This window comes from Melanerpes formicivorus, unplaced genomic scaffold, assembly GCF_026170545.1.
Source record: "Melanerpes formicivorus ecotype bairdi unplaced genomic scaffold, bMelFor1.0.p_v2 SCAF_8, whole genome shotgun sequence".
Taxonomy (NCBI): domain Eukaryota; kingdom Metazoa; phylum Chordata; class Aves; order Piciformes; family Picidae; genus Melanerpes; species Melanerpes formicivorus.
In genome coordinates this window covers 23,702,463-23,716,840 of record NW_027142360.1, presented here as the reverse complement: position 1 = coordinate 23,716,840, position 14,378 = coordinate 23,702,463, and the positions used below count along the sequence as shown (strand labels likewise).

At 44.9% G+C, this 14,378-nt stretch overlaps 1 protein-coding gene across 2 annotated transcripts in view; it reads left to right on the top strand.

The window, feature by feature from the left end:
- ANO4 (anoctamin 4) overlaps positions 1 to 14,378 on the top strand; it is a 163,154-nt gene that overhangs the window by 119,123 nt on the left and 29,653 nt on the right. For both annotated transcript variants that reach the window (XM_068142729.1, XM_068142731.1), the window contains exons 14-17: positions 1,559 to 1,619; positions 6,872 to 6,954; positions 11,249 to 11,389; positions 13,423 to 13,587. In XM_068142729.1, the coding sequence (XP_067998830.1) occupies positions 1,559 to 1,619; positions 6,872 to 6,954; positions 11,249 to 11,389; positions 13,423 to 13,587 (450 nt within the window). The remainder of the gene's footprint in view (positions 1 to 1,558; positions 1,620 to 6,871; positions 6,955 to 11,248; positions 11,390 to 13,422; positions 13,588 to 14,378) is intronic.

Below are 14,378 nucleotides of genomic sequence, written 5' to 3'. Positions count from 1 at the left end.
CTAGTAAGCCTTCTACCTGGGTTGGGGAAACCCAGGCACAAATGCAGGCTGGGTGCAGAGTGTGTTGAGAGTGGTTGTGAAAAATAAGACTTGGGTGTATTGATTGATGAGAAGTTGACCATCAGCATGCAGTGTGCTCATGAAGCCCAGAAAGTAAATTGAACCCTGGGCTGCACCAAGAGGAATGTTGCCAGCAGGTCAGGAGAGGTGATTCTGCCCCTTTACACTGCTCCTGTGAGACCCCACCTGGAAAACTATATCCAGCTCTGGTGTCCCCATCATAATGGCACAGATTTGTTGGAGCAAGTCCAGAGGAGGGCCACAAAGATGATCCAAGTGCTGATACATCTCTGCTACGAGGATAGGCTGAGGGAGCTGGGGGTATTCAGCCTGGAGGAGACAAAGATGAAAATAAAGACAAAGACAAGACTCCACCAGGGACCTTGGAGCTGCCTTCCAAGACCTGAAGAGAACCTACAGGAAGGCTACAGAGGGACATTTCATAGGGGTGTCTAGAGACAGGACAAGGGGGAATGGTTTTAAGCTATGGGAGAGTAGGCTTAGCCTGGATCTTAGGAAGAAGTTCTTCAGTAAAAGGGTGGTGAGACTGGAATAGGTTGTCCAGGGAGGTTGAGGATGGCTCCTTTGTGGGAGTGTTCAAGGCCAGGATGGATGGGGCTTTGAGCAGCCAAATCTAGTTGAGAGTCAACCCTGCCCATGGTGGTGAGGTTGGAGTAGATGATCTCTGAGGTCCCTTCCAACCTAAGCCATTCTATGAGTTAGTTTGAGTTGTAAAACACTTGAATGTCCTATGAGGAGAGACTGAGGGAGCTGGGGTTGCTTAGCCTGGAGAAGAGGAGGCTCAGGGGAGACCTTATTGCTCTCTACAACTACCTGAAGGGAGGTTGTAGACAGGAGGGGGTTAGTCTCTTCTCCCAGGCAGCCAGCACCAGAACAAGAGGACACAGTCTCAGACTGTGCCAGGGGAGGTTTAGGCTGGATGTTAGGAAGAAGTTTTACACAGAGAGAGAGTGATTGCCCATTGGAATGTGCTGCCCAGGGAGGTAGTGGAGCCACCATCCCTGGAGGTGTTCAGGAGGAGACTTGATGGGGTGCTTGATGCCATGGGTTAGTTGTTTAGGTGGGTTGGATTGGTTGATGGGTTGGACGCAATGATCTTGAAGGTCTCCTCCAACCTGGTTTATTCTATGTAATTCTATGTAATTTGCACTTAGAGATTCAGCATTTCCAGAGGTCATGTCCTAGATGCATGTGCTGTGGTGTCCTTGACATCAACCTTTAACTCATGAACCATCCTCCATAAGTAGCTCCATAAAATGAATGCTTTGGGTCTAAGATGATGCTGTTGGCATGAGCCAGTCCCAGGCCAGGCTGGCAAGTAGTCGTGTCAGTGTACAGGTGCAGTTCATGCATCAAGGGGAGGATCCTCAGGACTGTCAGGCCAGCTGCACTCACGATCACAGTGATTTTATTAGGTGAAAATGCAAAATAAAGCCTTATTATCACAAACTGATCCCACTATTAATATATCCCCTAGGTAACCCACCTTTTTGACAATGGAGCTACTGTCTTTTTTGCTGTTTTCATGGCAGTGTGGGGTAAGTTTTTGCTTTGGTATCACTTGCACAATCTTTTTCTCTTCAAGATTATGATGCAGCAGAGGCCTTTGTAATTTTCAGGACACTTCTTTCAGACACTGAGGGGAAAAAAAACACACAATATGGGCTTGATTCTTTTCTGCTTATACAAAAGGAATATGGAAGTGGTTGTAATCAGGTTGTTATGTGCTGATCATTTTACTTAAGATAAAAACATCACTGCCTTATGTGGTGTCTGTGTAGATGGTTATATTCTGGGGCTGTTGTAATTGTCTTTCAATCTGTCAGCTCTGAGACCTTTTTTTCTACTACTGCTTAGGCCTTCTTTTAGCCTAGGGCAGCTCAGATTAGTGTCTGTACTACAATTAATTCATTAGTTGTTTTTCCCACCTGGCAGAAAGGCAGTGAAAAGCTTGCATACACATAAGCAGGTTGTAATTAAAGCAAAACCCTGATGAAATAAATGACAGATATAGTTGAATGACAAACTGGTCAGAGAGTGGTCTAGCTGTTGCCATGGAGGCTGAATTTTGCCCACAGGACAGTTCTATTTCTGGCTCAAGTATTTTTCCTACTCTGGTCTTGGAGGCAGAATTGAAGGCAAGAGGAAGCAATAATTTCTTGTAGCACAAAAAAGTCTTTCAAACACACCCTGAGCATGCCCAGGCTCTTAGATGCTACTCTGCCATTCTGAGAGAAATTAACACCTTTAGAGAATGCCTCAGATGCCATGCTTCAAAAATGGCATCCATCTCAGGTGCTCCAGGTGCTTGGGCTACCCTGAATTAGCCATTCTTCTCCTCTTCTTACTCAAGCATCTCCAGCTGCTTTGGAAAGGTGTCCAAGTAATCCTTGTAATCTCCGTTTTAAACTGCAGATCACTTTACTGAGCCATGAGAGATACCCAGGAGACAACCTCAGAGCCACCGAGAAGCATGTTTCCTTTGATAAAGGAAGTTGTTTTAGAATGCTTGATGGAAGGCAAAATTGGCTGGGGGACCAAATAAAACCAGGCCTAGCATGAGGAATTTGACACTTGTTTTCAAGCAAGAGGAAATGACAGCATAAAACATTATTTTCTAAGTCTATGAGTTAGTCTAACAAAAATATATTGCTTCCCTCCAAACTTTGCCTCTGGCACAAAACATTCACATTTATCTTCTCTCTGAGGATACAGAATTTAAGGAGGTTCTTCAGCAGTGTTCCTGGTACACAGACTATACTCCAGAAGCCAGGGTGAATAGATTAAGTGGTTCTGAAACATGGTAGGGGGAGGATGTCTGAGCATAGGGCAGGATTAAGCTGTTTGCTGTGAGAAGGCATTTGCACTACTAGCTAAGATCACAACTTCTTTCAAAAGCATCTGAGGAAATGATGTCAGGACAACTGTTTGGACAAGTGGATTTTGAGGACTGAGCTGCGAGGTGAGCTCTGAAGCAGGGCAAGCTTAGGACAGGGAAACTTGCTAAAAGACTGGGGAATTGAGCCCAAGGAGAAATTCCAACTTCTAAGCAGGATTTTGGGAGAGTACTCAGCACCAGAACAAGAGGACACAGTCTCAGGCTACACCAGGGGAGGTTTAGGTTGGATGTTAGGAAGAAGTTCTACACAGAGAGAGTGATTGCCCATTGGAATAGGCTGCCTGGGGAGGTGGTGGAGTCACCATCATTGGAGGTGTTCAGGAGGAGACTTGATGGGGTGCTTGGTGCCATGGGTTAGTTGACTAGGTGGTGTTGGATTGGTTGATAGGTTGGACGCGATGATCTTGAAGGTCTCTTCTGGTCTGGTCTGGTCCATTCCATTCCAATTCCATTCCATTCCATTCTTTCTATTCTATTCTATTCCATCTGGTTTGAACATACGGAATGGAATGGAATGGAATGGAATGGAATGGAATGGAATGGAATGGAATGGAATGGAATGGAATGGAATGGAATGGAATGGAATGGAATGGAATGGAATGGAATGGACCAGAAGAGACCTTCAAGATCATCGCATCCAACCCATCATCCAACACCACCTAATCAACTAAACCATGCAACCAAGCACCCTATCAAGCCTCCTCCTAAACCCCTCCAATGATGGTGACTCCACCACCTCCCTGGGAAATAAGAAGTAAAACTGTGTCAAGTTGAGCTGTCAAAACTCAGAAAAGAATGCTGAAGTGTGATACAGAGTATTAGTGATGGCTTGTCTAGAAAAGAAGCAGAGGCATTTCAAAATGCAGTACTTTTTAGAAGAGCTCAGCCGTGCAGTGTCACAATCAAAGATGGTTATTTACAGCACATTTTAAAACAGCTAGCAAGTGAAAGTGCATCCTGACCTGGATGGAGGGAGAAAAGTGTAGTGCAGTCAAAGCTAAACCAGTGTAGTGCAGATCTTCCTTTTTGCTACTTAATGAGTAGAAAAGAACTTTCTAAAGAAGCTTTGGGAACTGCACATACTTGCTCTGACAAGAGCTAGATTTGCTAAATATAATATGTAGAGATCCCTCACTGCAGGTGTGTGAAAAACAAGAAAGAATTGAAGTGCAGTTCAGCACAGACTCACCTGAGAGGTTCGTGCCCGTGGGCTCACACGCCTACGCGAGTCCTGCTCCCTGCTGCTCTTTGGAATGGAAAGAAAGTGGTAGTAATCAATCAGGTTTGTTTCTCCCAGGCCTCCAAGAAGTGCAGAGCTATTTGTTTAGCCTATACAAAATAATTCAATATGGGCTGATAGGAGAGAAGCAGCTCCATAAGCCAAAGAATGAACAGTGTGCTGGGTCAGCAGCAGTGGAGACTCATTAGCCCTTCCTAGCTTTGTGAGAGTCCAACGGAGGGCTACCAAGATGACAAAGGGATCGGAGCACTATCTTATGAGGAGAGGCTGAGTGGCCTGGGGCTTTTTAGTCTGGAGAAGACAAGACTTAGAGGGGATTTAATAAATGTTTATAAATATCCAAGGGCTGGGTGTCAGGAGGGAGGGGACAGGCACTGCTCAGTTGCACCCTGTGATAGGACAAGGGGCAATGGATATAAACTAAGGCACAGGAGGTTCCACTTCAGCATGAGGAGGAACTTCTTCACTGTGGGGGTCACAGAGCACTGGAGCAGGCTCCTCAGAGAGGTTGTGGAGTCTCCTTCTCTGGAGACTTTCAAGACCCATCTGGATGCATTCCTGTGTGACCTGCACTAGATTGCATGGTGCTGCTCTGGCATGGGGGTTGGACTTAATGGTAGGTCTCTTCCAAGCCCTAACATCCTGTGATCCTGTACTGCTCACACTGCAAGAAGTCACAGAGACATCAGGCTCAGGAAATTATATTTACTTCCTTCATTAAATTTAATCAAAGCAGCTGGTAACCTGGTGTAACATAACTCCATCTCTCAGAAGAAGGATGACAAACTATATGAAAATGTCTTCAAACCAAATAGCTGCCTCCTTAAATGTGCTTTTGATACCTTCTCTGCTTGCAAATGTTCATTTTCTAAGCATATGTTATCTGCTTTGCCTAAAACATTACAATATAGTAAATGTAAACTGGTTAAAACTTCACTTTCACCAAGCTAGTGTCAGTGCTTAGTATCACTTCATAGCGTTATCGGTATGCTGCAGTAGGGCAGATAGTCCATTAAGGAGATGCTTTAGATGTGGAAAATATTGGCAGGCTATTGTGGCTCTGTTAGAGCTGACACTGTGCTAGCTCATGAACAAAGAGCTTTCTGCTCCCTGTGGTTATCAGCCTGATGCTTTTCAATGAGCAATAAAGGGAAAAGCCAACCCTCCCAGGGGAAGTCTTTCTGTTGATTTGTGTCAGCTTTAGGCAGCTTCTAAATTCTTTTAACAAAACAAATCTTAAAAAGCTGTAAGCCATAAACAGGCTCAGTATTAATCTCCAGAATGTGAACACGTGAGTTTATGACTGAGTGCTTCCTTGATTGTTCTTTTCATCACTAACTGGAAGCAGAGCTGTGTACAGGCATATGAGACTGCTTTGAACTCTTGTAATATGAGCGGTGCAGCACAAAACATGTAATTGTCAGATGTTAATGCCACACACCACACACACACGCACTCATACACTCATCCAGTGTAACAGAAAGTACCTGAAATAGAAAGACAGAAGGCAAAAGTTCCCTTTTCCTCAGCAGTACTTTACAGATTTGCACATGCACTGGAATGTGCAGCTTCTGGATTCTGGTTTCTCTGTACTGGAAATGGTCTTCAAAGAGGGAAAGTTGCTACTTGTTGTCCTGTGTCCAGTTCTGAGCCCCTCAGTTTAGGAAAGATGTTGAGGTGCTGGAAGGTGTCCAGAGAAGGTCAACAAAGCTGGGGAGGGGTTTGGAGCACAGCCCTGTGAGGAGAGGCTGAGGGAGCTGGGGTTGTTTAGCCTGGGGAAGAGGAGGCTCAGGGGAGACCTTATTGCCATCTACAGCTGCCTGAGGGGAGGTTGTAGCCAGGTGGGGGTTGGTCTCTTCTCCCAGGCAACCAGCACCAGAACAAGAGGACACAGTCTCAAGCTGTGCCAGGGGAAGTTTTGTCTGGATGTTAGGAAGAAATTCTTCACAGAAAGAGTGATTGCCCATTGGAATTGGCTTACCTGGGAGCTGGTGGAGTCACCATCACTGGAGGTGTTTGAAAAGAGACTGGCACTTGGTGCCACAGTTTAGTTGATTAGATAGCGTTGGGTGATAGGTTGGACTCGATGATCTCAAAGGTTTTTTCCAACCTGGTCTGGTCTATCCTATCCTATCCTATCCTATCCTATCCTATCCTATCCTATCCTATCCTATCCTATCCTATCCTATCCTATCCTATCCTATCCTATCCTATCCTATCCTATCCTATCCTATCCTATCCTATCCTATCCTATCCTACCCTACTTTATCTACAGTAATCCCAAGAAACCTTTAGCTTTATCAGAACTCTGCTGTATCTAGTAATGATGAGTCACAGGAACAATTTCACTCTTTGAGAGTCCTCCCTTGGTTGGTTAGAAATTAAACATTCTCATTTAGCCCTAAATGAAATCTCTAAAGCCTCAATCATGTTTGGAGCAAGCAAAGTAATCCTTAGAAAGGGAGGCTTGGTGAAAGCAGTTTTGATCACCAGCTTGATTTGCTGTTCAGAGGAATCCTCCTGTGCAAAGACAAGAGAGTGATGTAGCAGCAGCTTCATTCAACAGTTCTGTTGTTAACACTTTCTTGACTTAAAATTAAAAGTAAAGTTTGAAAAATACTTCTGCTTTTTTTCTTTTTTCTGTTTTGCAGCAACTGTTTTTCTGGAGTTTTGGAAAAGAAGGCGAGCAGTGATTGCTTATGACTGGGACTTGATAGACTGGGAGGAAGAGGAGGTTTGTATTACACAACGTACTCCTTAATCCCTAATGCAATGAGATTTGGGTTGAAATGGAAGCAGTCAGGTGGCCTGGGGTGGTGATGAGTGTACCTGCTCCAGAGCTATTCATGGCACCTGCTTACAGTTCTAGAAGTAGTTTTATAAGTGCCATTCCAGAAGCAGTGTGGCAGTGTAGATAGTGTTGGGTGGTAGGTTGGACTCAATGATCTCAATGGTCTAAACCTGGTTTATTCTATTCTACCTAACAGGGAGTGCCCTTCTCTCTCAAATTAGAGGTTAAAAATGCCAATAGGAACTCAGAGGTCTGCTGCCCCAAGATTTCTGTTGACCAGTCATAAGAGCATCAGTATCTCATTGGCATTTGAGGTATCAGTTCCTCCCCTGTTCAGTGGGATTCCAAGTGTGGGAGCTGATTATCTCACAGAGGATGCCACAGCTGCCTGTGCCCATATCTATGGCACAACTGGAGCATGTCCTTTCTTTAAGGTCAGCTCTGTGGACTACTGTCTCCTCTTCTTCACTACCAAATGCTGCATTGGCTCTAGGGTCTTTGCAGGATTTTGCCCCTGGAACCAGTCACAGTGTGGCAGCAGGTGCCCCAGGTGAAAAGGCATTGAGACCTTTTCCCTGTTTCGTGGTTTGAAGTCCACCTCTGCACTTTGTCATTGCCTTTAGCTGTAAGTAAGATGACCTGCAAACCACAGGCTTTGCAAGGAGACTTACTTCTTGGGGTATTATCACTGTCCCAGTGATCAAGATTCAAGTTTTGAATCTTTCACAAGCCCCTTTTCTACCTCTGGGCTATAAGGCACAACATATCCTTGGGCTAGAGAGGAAGAGAACACCTGCAAGAATTTACCCCTTGAAGAAAGAAAAGGATATATATCACTAAGACATTTACAGTAGCTCTCTAGTGCACGAAGATCTAGCCTAAGGCATTGCACATTGATCCATACTTGATAGTGCAGAAATCAGGACTGTCCCACCTGTGAATAAAGAACTGCACTGATTCATGTTTGAGAGGTGGGAAGGAAGGAGAGGACTGAAAAAGAGACATCCTATGGAATCTGACCTTGATGCTGTACATGTCAGTGAAATCTCAGGGAGAGAGAATTTTGCCTCCCTAAGAATTTTACTCCTACAAGTGCTCCTCTCTAGTAAAATCACTGCTAATTGAATTTCCAACCCCAACCATTCTCTGATTCTTCCACTCAGTTATCATTGGGCAAAATCAGCCAACTTCTTTTATTTCAAGTAAATCAATTGGAGAGTTCTAATTGCCATTTTAAGTCACAAGCTTTTGTTAATGGAGATTGTTATTTTTATCATCATTAGCTGCCATGCCTAACTTTGGATTGCTTTAATTTGCATTATCAAATTGAAAAAAATAAGATTTGGCTGTAGAGGGAAATTTACTAATTCCTACCAACAATAGATTGAGGAGGCAAAAAAGCCAACATTTATAAGGCTTTCTGTCACTTCATTAGCACTTTTCTGTTCTAAATGAAGATACAAAGAAATGAAACAGTGGCAACAATGGGGAGAATCAAATTTGCTCAGATATGCAACCTCATGAATTGCTCACCACTTCAGAACTGCACCCAAGGAAGTCATGCAGCTGCCCCTGAAGTGTTCAAGTCCTCCAGCCTGGGTACATGGGCTGAGTATGTTCTGACTTTTTCAGTCCTGCGTGTCTGGATTTCCTTTTCTTGTAAAGGAGAGAGACTTGGAGAGTAATTTAGTCTTAGTTGGGCACACAACAGGAAACCAGCTGCTCAGAGTTCCTAGCACTCCCAGCTGAGATGTTACTTCTGTTGCCATTTATAGTGTACTTTTATCTTTTTCTTCAGTGTTGCTTTCTTTATATCATTAACCTCAGCCAGATACAGTACTGCTCACTCCCCACCCCAAGCTGTGTTCAGCACTGCTGAGTGCCAGTAACCAGGTACGAAGGTTCATGCCCCAGTTCCAGTTCTGTGTGGAGATGTATTGCAGAAATAACATTTGCATTATCTTAATTGACTGGGGATCTGAGGAGACACCTAGATGCATGGCTGGGTGGATATGATAAGGACTCCAATACAGATTGTAAAAGGTAATAAAATCTTAGCATAGAGAGAGATGCAGAGAGGAAAGGATTCCTCATGTCTAGCTCAGGAAGTCAGTTGGCAGAGCACTTGCACTGTCTGCAGGGTGCAATTCCCAAGTGCCCTGCTTCAATACTAGCACACTATCCTTTTGCACATCCCTGGGCACACAGCAATACTACTTGCATAGTTTCTCTTTCTAGGTTATGGCCTGCTCAGCAGCCCTGATAGGGCAGGAACAGCTTGAGCAAGGGACATTAAGAGCAAGGTGTTACCCTGCCTCAGTAGAAACATGCTTAGTCTTTGCAGATGGCTTGTTCCCTCAAGCACACAATTAGTTCATAGGCATTGCTTTGCAGCTGAGCATACATGCCTCTTAGCTTGTTTTAATACCATGTTACCAGGTTTCTCCTTGAATTTGGAAATGAACTCTGTTGAGAAAGTGAGAGTGAGGCATTACTGCTTTTTATTTTGTTTTTCCCAGGGGACTGTTATAAAAAAGGATGGAGGATTTTAGGATATCTTATTTTACTCACATTCTTAAGGTTTATATAAGCAGTTAACATTCATCTATGTAATGCAGTCAGTTAAGGTTCAGGCATTTACAACTTTCTGTTAGTCAAAGTTCAATTAAATGCAGCTGAAGGGTTGTAAGTGACTGAAATTGGGAAGCTGGGTTCTTGGCTGGTACATAGGGAAAAAAGCTCAGCAGAGGCCTGATGGATAGTGTGCAAAGACATGGGTGCCTCTGTGCTCCCTGGTAGCCAGCTGTACCACGGGCCAACGTGCCAGCATGCAGCTGTGCATTGTAAAACTCAATTTAATGAATGTGGACTGCCAGCAGCTCTGAGAGTCCATCACAGCCTGGTGCTTTCTCTCATCCCTGACAGCACCCTTGTTGTCAGACTTGGGTGAGGGCTCACGGCTGCTGGTGAACCTCCTGGATGGCAGGGCAGAGGGGTAAGCCCTACTGCTGCTGAAAACCATCAGGCCTAACCTGAACTAAGCATGAACCCTATCTTGTGACAAGGCTGTTAAGAGATGTCATTAACTCTCTCCCCAACGAATCCCCAGGTTTTATTTCAGAAGAGAGTTTTTTCTGGCAAAGCTGAACTTGACATTGGTGCTGCTGCAAGCTTTCTAATAGCACTGTCCAAGTTAGGAAGCAATTGAGCACTCTTAGATGGCATGGCTCCTTCCCCAAATGAAAAACTTGTGCTGATAATAAGAAAGTTTTTGTGCTGATAAGTGAGAAGTTAACCAATAACCTTGCAAACAGTAACTGGATTTGGAAAAGAGAGTTGTTTCTTCTTTTTTTCTTCTTTATTTTTCTTTGATCTTTGTTCTTTTCATTTCCCTTTTTTCATTTCCTTTTTTTCCCTTTTCCCCCTTTTTCCCCCCTTCCCCCCTTTTTTCCTCTCCCCCCTTTTTTCCTCTCCCCCCTTTTTTCCTCTTCCCCCCTTTTTTCCTCTTCCCCCCTTTTTTCCTCTTCCCCCCTTTTTTCCTCTTCCCCCCTTTTTTCCTCTTCCCCCCTTTTTTCCTCTTCCCCCCTTTTTTCCTCTTCCCCCCTTTTTTCCCCTTGCTCCTGTTTCCCCCCTTGCTCCCTTCCCCCCTTGCTCCCTTTCCCCCCTTTCCCCTTTTCCCCCTTCCCCCCTTTTTCCTTTGCTCCCTTTTTCCCCTTCCCCCCTTTTTCCCCTTCCCCCCTTTTTCCCCTTCCCCCCTTTTTCCCCTTCCCCCCTTTTTTCCCCTTCTTTCCCTCATCCTCCTCTTTTCCCCTTTTCCTTTTTCCTATTTTTTTCCTTTTTCCTTTTTATGCTTTCCTCTTTTCTTCTTTCCTTCTTTCCTTTCTTTTTTTCTCTGTTGCAGAACTCCAGTACCAATAGGATAACTTCAGGCTTGAGAAGTCTGTGGTATCAACTTCAGAATGACTCCTCTTACAGCCACACCATCTGAAAGAGCATGGCTTAGATGAGTGGCTAAGCAGGGAGTTCACTAAGTGCTTCCAATATCATTTTATGGGTGCAGTGATTTACTCTAGTTCTCATGAAGGAGACTTCATTTCCCAGCCCTGCTTTTACAGCAGCTGGGCCAGCTGCTGGAGATGTAATTCCCAATAACAGTGATCTGATAAATGGCTGTTAAGGTTCCTATGGAATGCTTCCCAACTGTGCTGTGTGTGAACGTTGTCTGTCTGTTCTTTAGGAGGAAATACGCCCGCAGTTTGAAGCCAAGTACTCCAAGAAAGAAAGAATGAACCCCATATCTGGGAAGCCAGAGCCTTATCAAGCATTTGCAGATAAATGCAGCAGACTCATTGTTTCTGCATCTGGAATATTTTTTATGGTTTGAGAACTTTTTTTTATTTACCAGTTGAAAAAAAAAAAGATAAGAAAGAGAAAATACAAACTAACATTATCTCTGCTGAGAGTGTGGGATGTGACTGCTTGGAAGTTAAATAATCTCCTGTGTGTTTACTGCAGCGTGAAAATCTGCACATAGCAAATCCCCTGGGTTACTGTACAGTCCTACATGAGTTTACTCTTCACATAGTCTCACAGATAGTTAAGTGCTTCCTTCAAGGCTATACACATAACACTGCATGTAACACCACGAGTGCTGGGGTAGTGATTTTCACAGTATCACCAAGGTTGGAAGAGACCTCAAAGATCATCGAGTCCAACCTGTCACCACAGACCTCATGACTAGACCATGGCACCAAGTCCAATCCCTTCTTGAACACCTCCAGGAATGGTGATTCCATCACCTCCCTAGGCAGCACATTCCAATGATGAATGACTCTCTGTGTGAAGAACTTTCTCCTCACCTCAAGCCTAAACTTCCCCTGGTGCAGCCTGAGGCTGTGTCCTCTTGTTTTGGTGCTGGTTGCTAGAGAGAAGAGACCAACCCCTTCCTGGCTACAACCACCCTTCAGGTAGTTGTAGAGAGCAATGAGGTCACCCCTGAGCCTCCTCTTCTCCAGGCTAAACAATCCCAGCTCCCTCAACCTCTCCTCATAGGGCTGTTCAGTCTGGAGAAGAGAAGGCTCCAAGATGACCTAATTGTGGCCTTCCAGTATCTGAAGAGGGATACAAGAAGGTTGGGGAGGGGCTGCTCAGGATATCAGGTTGATAGGACTAGGGGGAATGGAATGAAGCTGGAGGTGGGGAGATTCAGGGTGGCCATGAGGAAGAAGTTCTTCCCCATGAGAGTGGTGAAGCCCTGGAATGGGTTGTCCAGGGAGGTGGTTGAGGCCCCATCCCTGGAGGAGTTTAAGACCAGGCTGGATGAGGCTCTGGCCAGCCTGATCTAGTGTGGGGTGTCCCTGCCCATGGCAGGGGGGTTGGAACTAGATGATCCTTGTGGTCTCTTCCAACCCTGACTGATACTATGATTCTATGATTTTGTAGCTAACAAAATATGGAACCAACTTGGTTAGCATTTGGCTCTTTCAAAATTGCTTTGTCCATCTGGTTAGCTTAGATATGCTTCAGTTCTGGTAGGTTTGTCTGTGCATAACCTTGGAAAACACCATATCTTTTGCAAATAAGCATCTGTCTTCTGCTGAAGAATCTCTCTTGTCTAATGGGTGGCTAATGGGCACTGTGTCAAGAGTTGCTATGAGATGAGTCACCCATGCTAATTTCCAGCTGTCTGGCCTTTAGGTACCTTGCTAAACTGTGACATAAATTGGCCACGATGGAAAACAGTTGCCATTTAGTGCTCAACTGTTGCATACGAAACATCAAGTGATTTAGCAGCCCAGCTCAGCTGCATGGCTTTCACATTACAACTGTCACATTTGCAGAAAGCCTCATCAGAGAATAAAATTACAAGGGCAATTGAATTTGTTACCTTCCCTAGATAGAATCTCTCCAGAACTGTAGCAAGGAACATCTTACAAGGGTTGTTGCTGAGGCAGTGCTCACAAATGGAGCCATTTTTCCTGCAAGTGTGACGTCCCTCAAAGCACAATATCCATTCCAAACATCACACAACCAAGCTGGGACAGCATCCTGAGGCTAGCACAGGCTAGTGGACCATGGTGGAACATGCATGTAAAGAAAATACCTAACTCCCAGAGCTGGCACCACTGTTTCCCACATTAATGCCAAGGCAGAGATACACTTGCAAGGAAACATTTCAATTTCATTTATATGAATTCAAAGATATGTTGCATGGTGATGAAGAAACAAAGAAGGACTTCACAGTAAGAACATTCATATTCATCTTGAAACCTTTCTTTGGGATCAAGGTGGATGTGATCTTCAAGTCATTTGCTTCATTGCTTTAGTTTTTAGGATCAGGGGAAAGTTATCTCCTGTTCTGCTGAAAGCTTTCAGGTTCTTCTCTCTGATTTTTCTTTCCCCTCCTTTTAGATCTGTGTGGTGATTGCTGCTGTTTTTGGCATCGTTATTTACCGTGTTGTGACTGTCAGCACTTTTGCTGCCTTTAAGTGGGCTTTAATCAGGAATAACTCTCAGGTTGCAACTACAGGAACTGCAGTCTGCATCAACTTTTGCATCATCATGCTACTGAATGTGGTGAGTAAAACTAATATGACCTTGACAGGCTGGACAGATGGGCAGAGTCCAGCATGATGGCATACAACAAGTCCAAGTGCCAGGTGCTGCACTTTGGCCAAAACAACCCCATGCAGTGCTACAGGCTGGGGTCAGAGTGGCTGGAGAGGCAGACGGGGTTGAAAGGGACCTGGGGGTACTGATTGACAGCTAGCACTGTGCCCAGGTGGCCAAAAAGGCCAATGGCATCCTGCCCTGCATCAGGAATAATGTGGTCAGCAGGAGCAGGGAGGTCATTCTGCCCCTGTACTCAGCACTGGTTAAGCCACACCTTGAGTCCTGTGTCCAGTTCTGGGCCCCTTAAATTAAGAAGGACCTTGAGACACTTGTTTAGCCTGGAGAAGAGGAGGCTGAGGGGAGACCTTCTTGCTGTCTACAACTACCTGAAGGGAGGCTGTAGCCAGGTGGGGGTCGGTCTCTTCTTCCAGGCAGCCAGCACCAGAACAAGAAGACAGTCTCAAACTGCACCAGGGGAAGTTTAGGCTTGAGGTGAGGAGAAAGTTCTTCACAGAGAGCATTGTTAGACATTGGAATGTGCTGCCCAGGGAGGTGGTGGAGTCCCCATCCCTGGAGGTGTTCAAGAGGGGATTGGACGTGGCACTTGGTGCCATGGTTTAGTTAGTCATGAGGTGTTAAGTAATAGGTTGGACTTGATCTCTGAGGTCTTTTCCAACCTTATTGATTCCATGATTCTATGAGTTTCATTCTTCCATTGCGATGCAGGTAGAGAATCCTGCACATGCTGTGGTAGC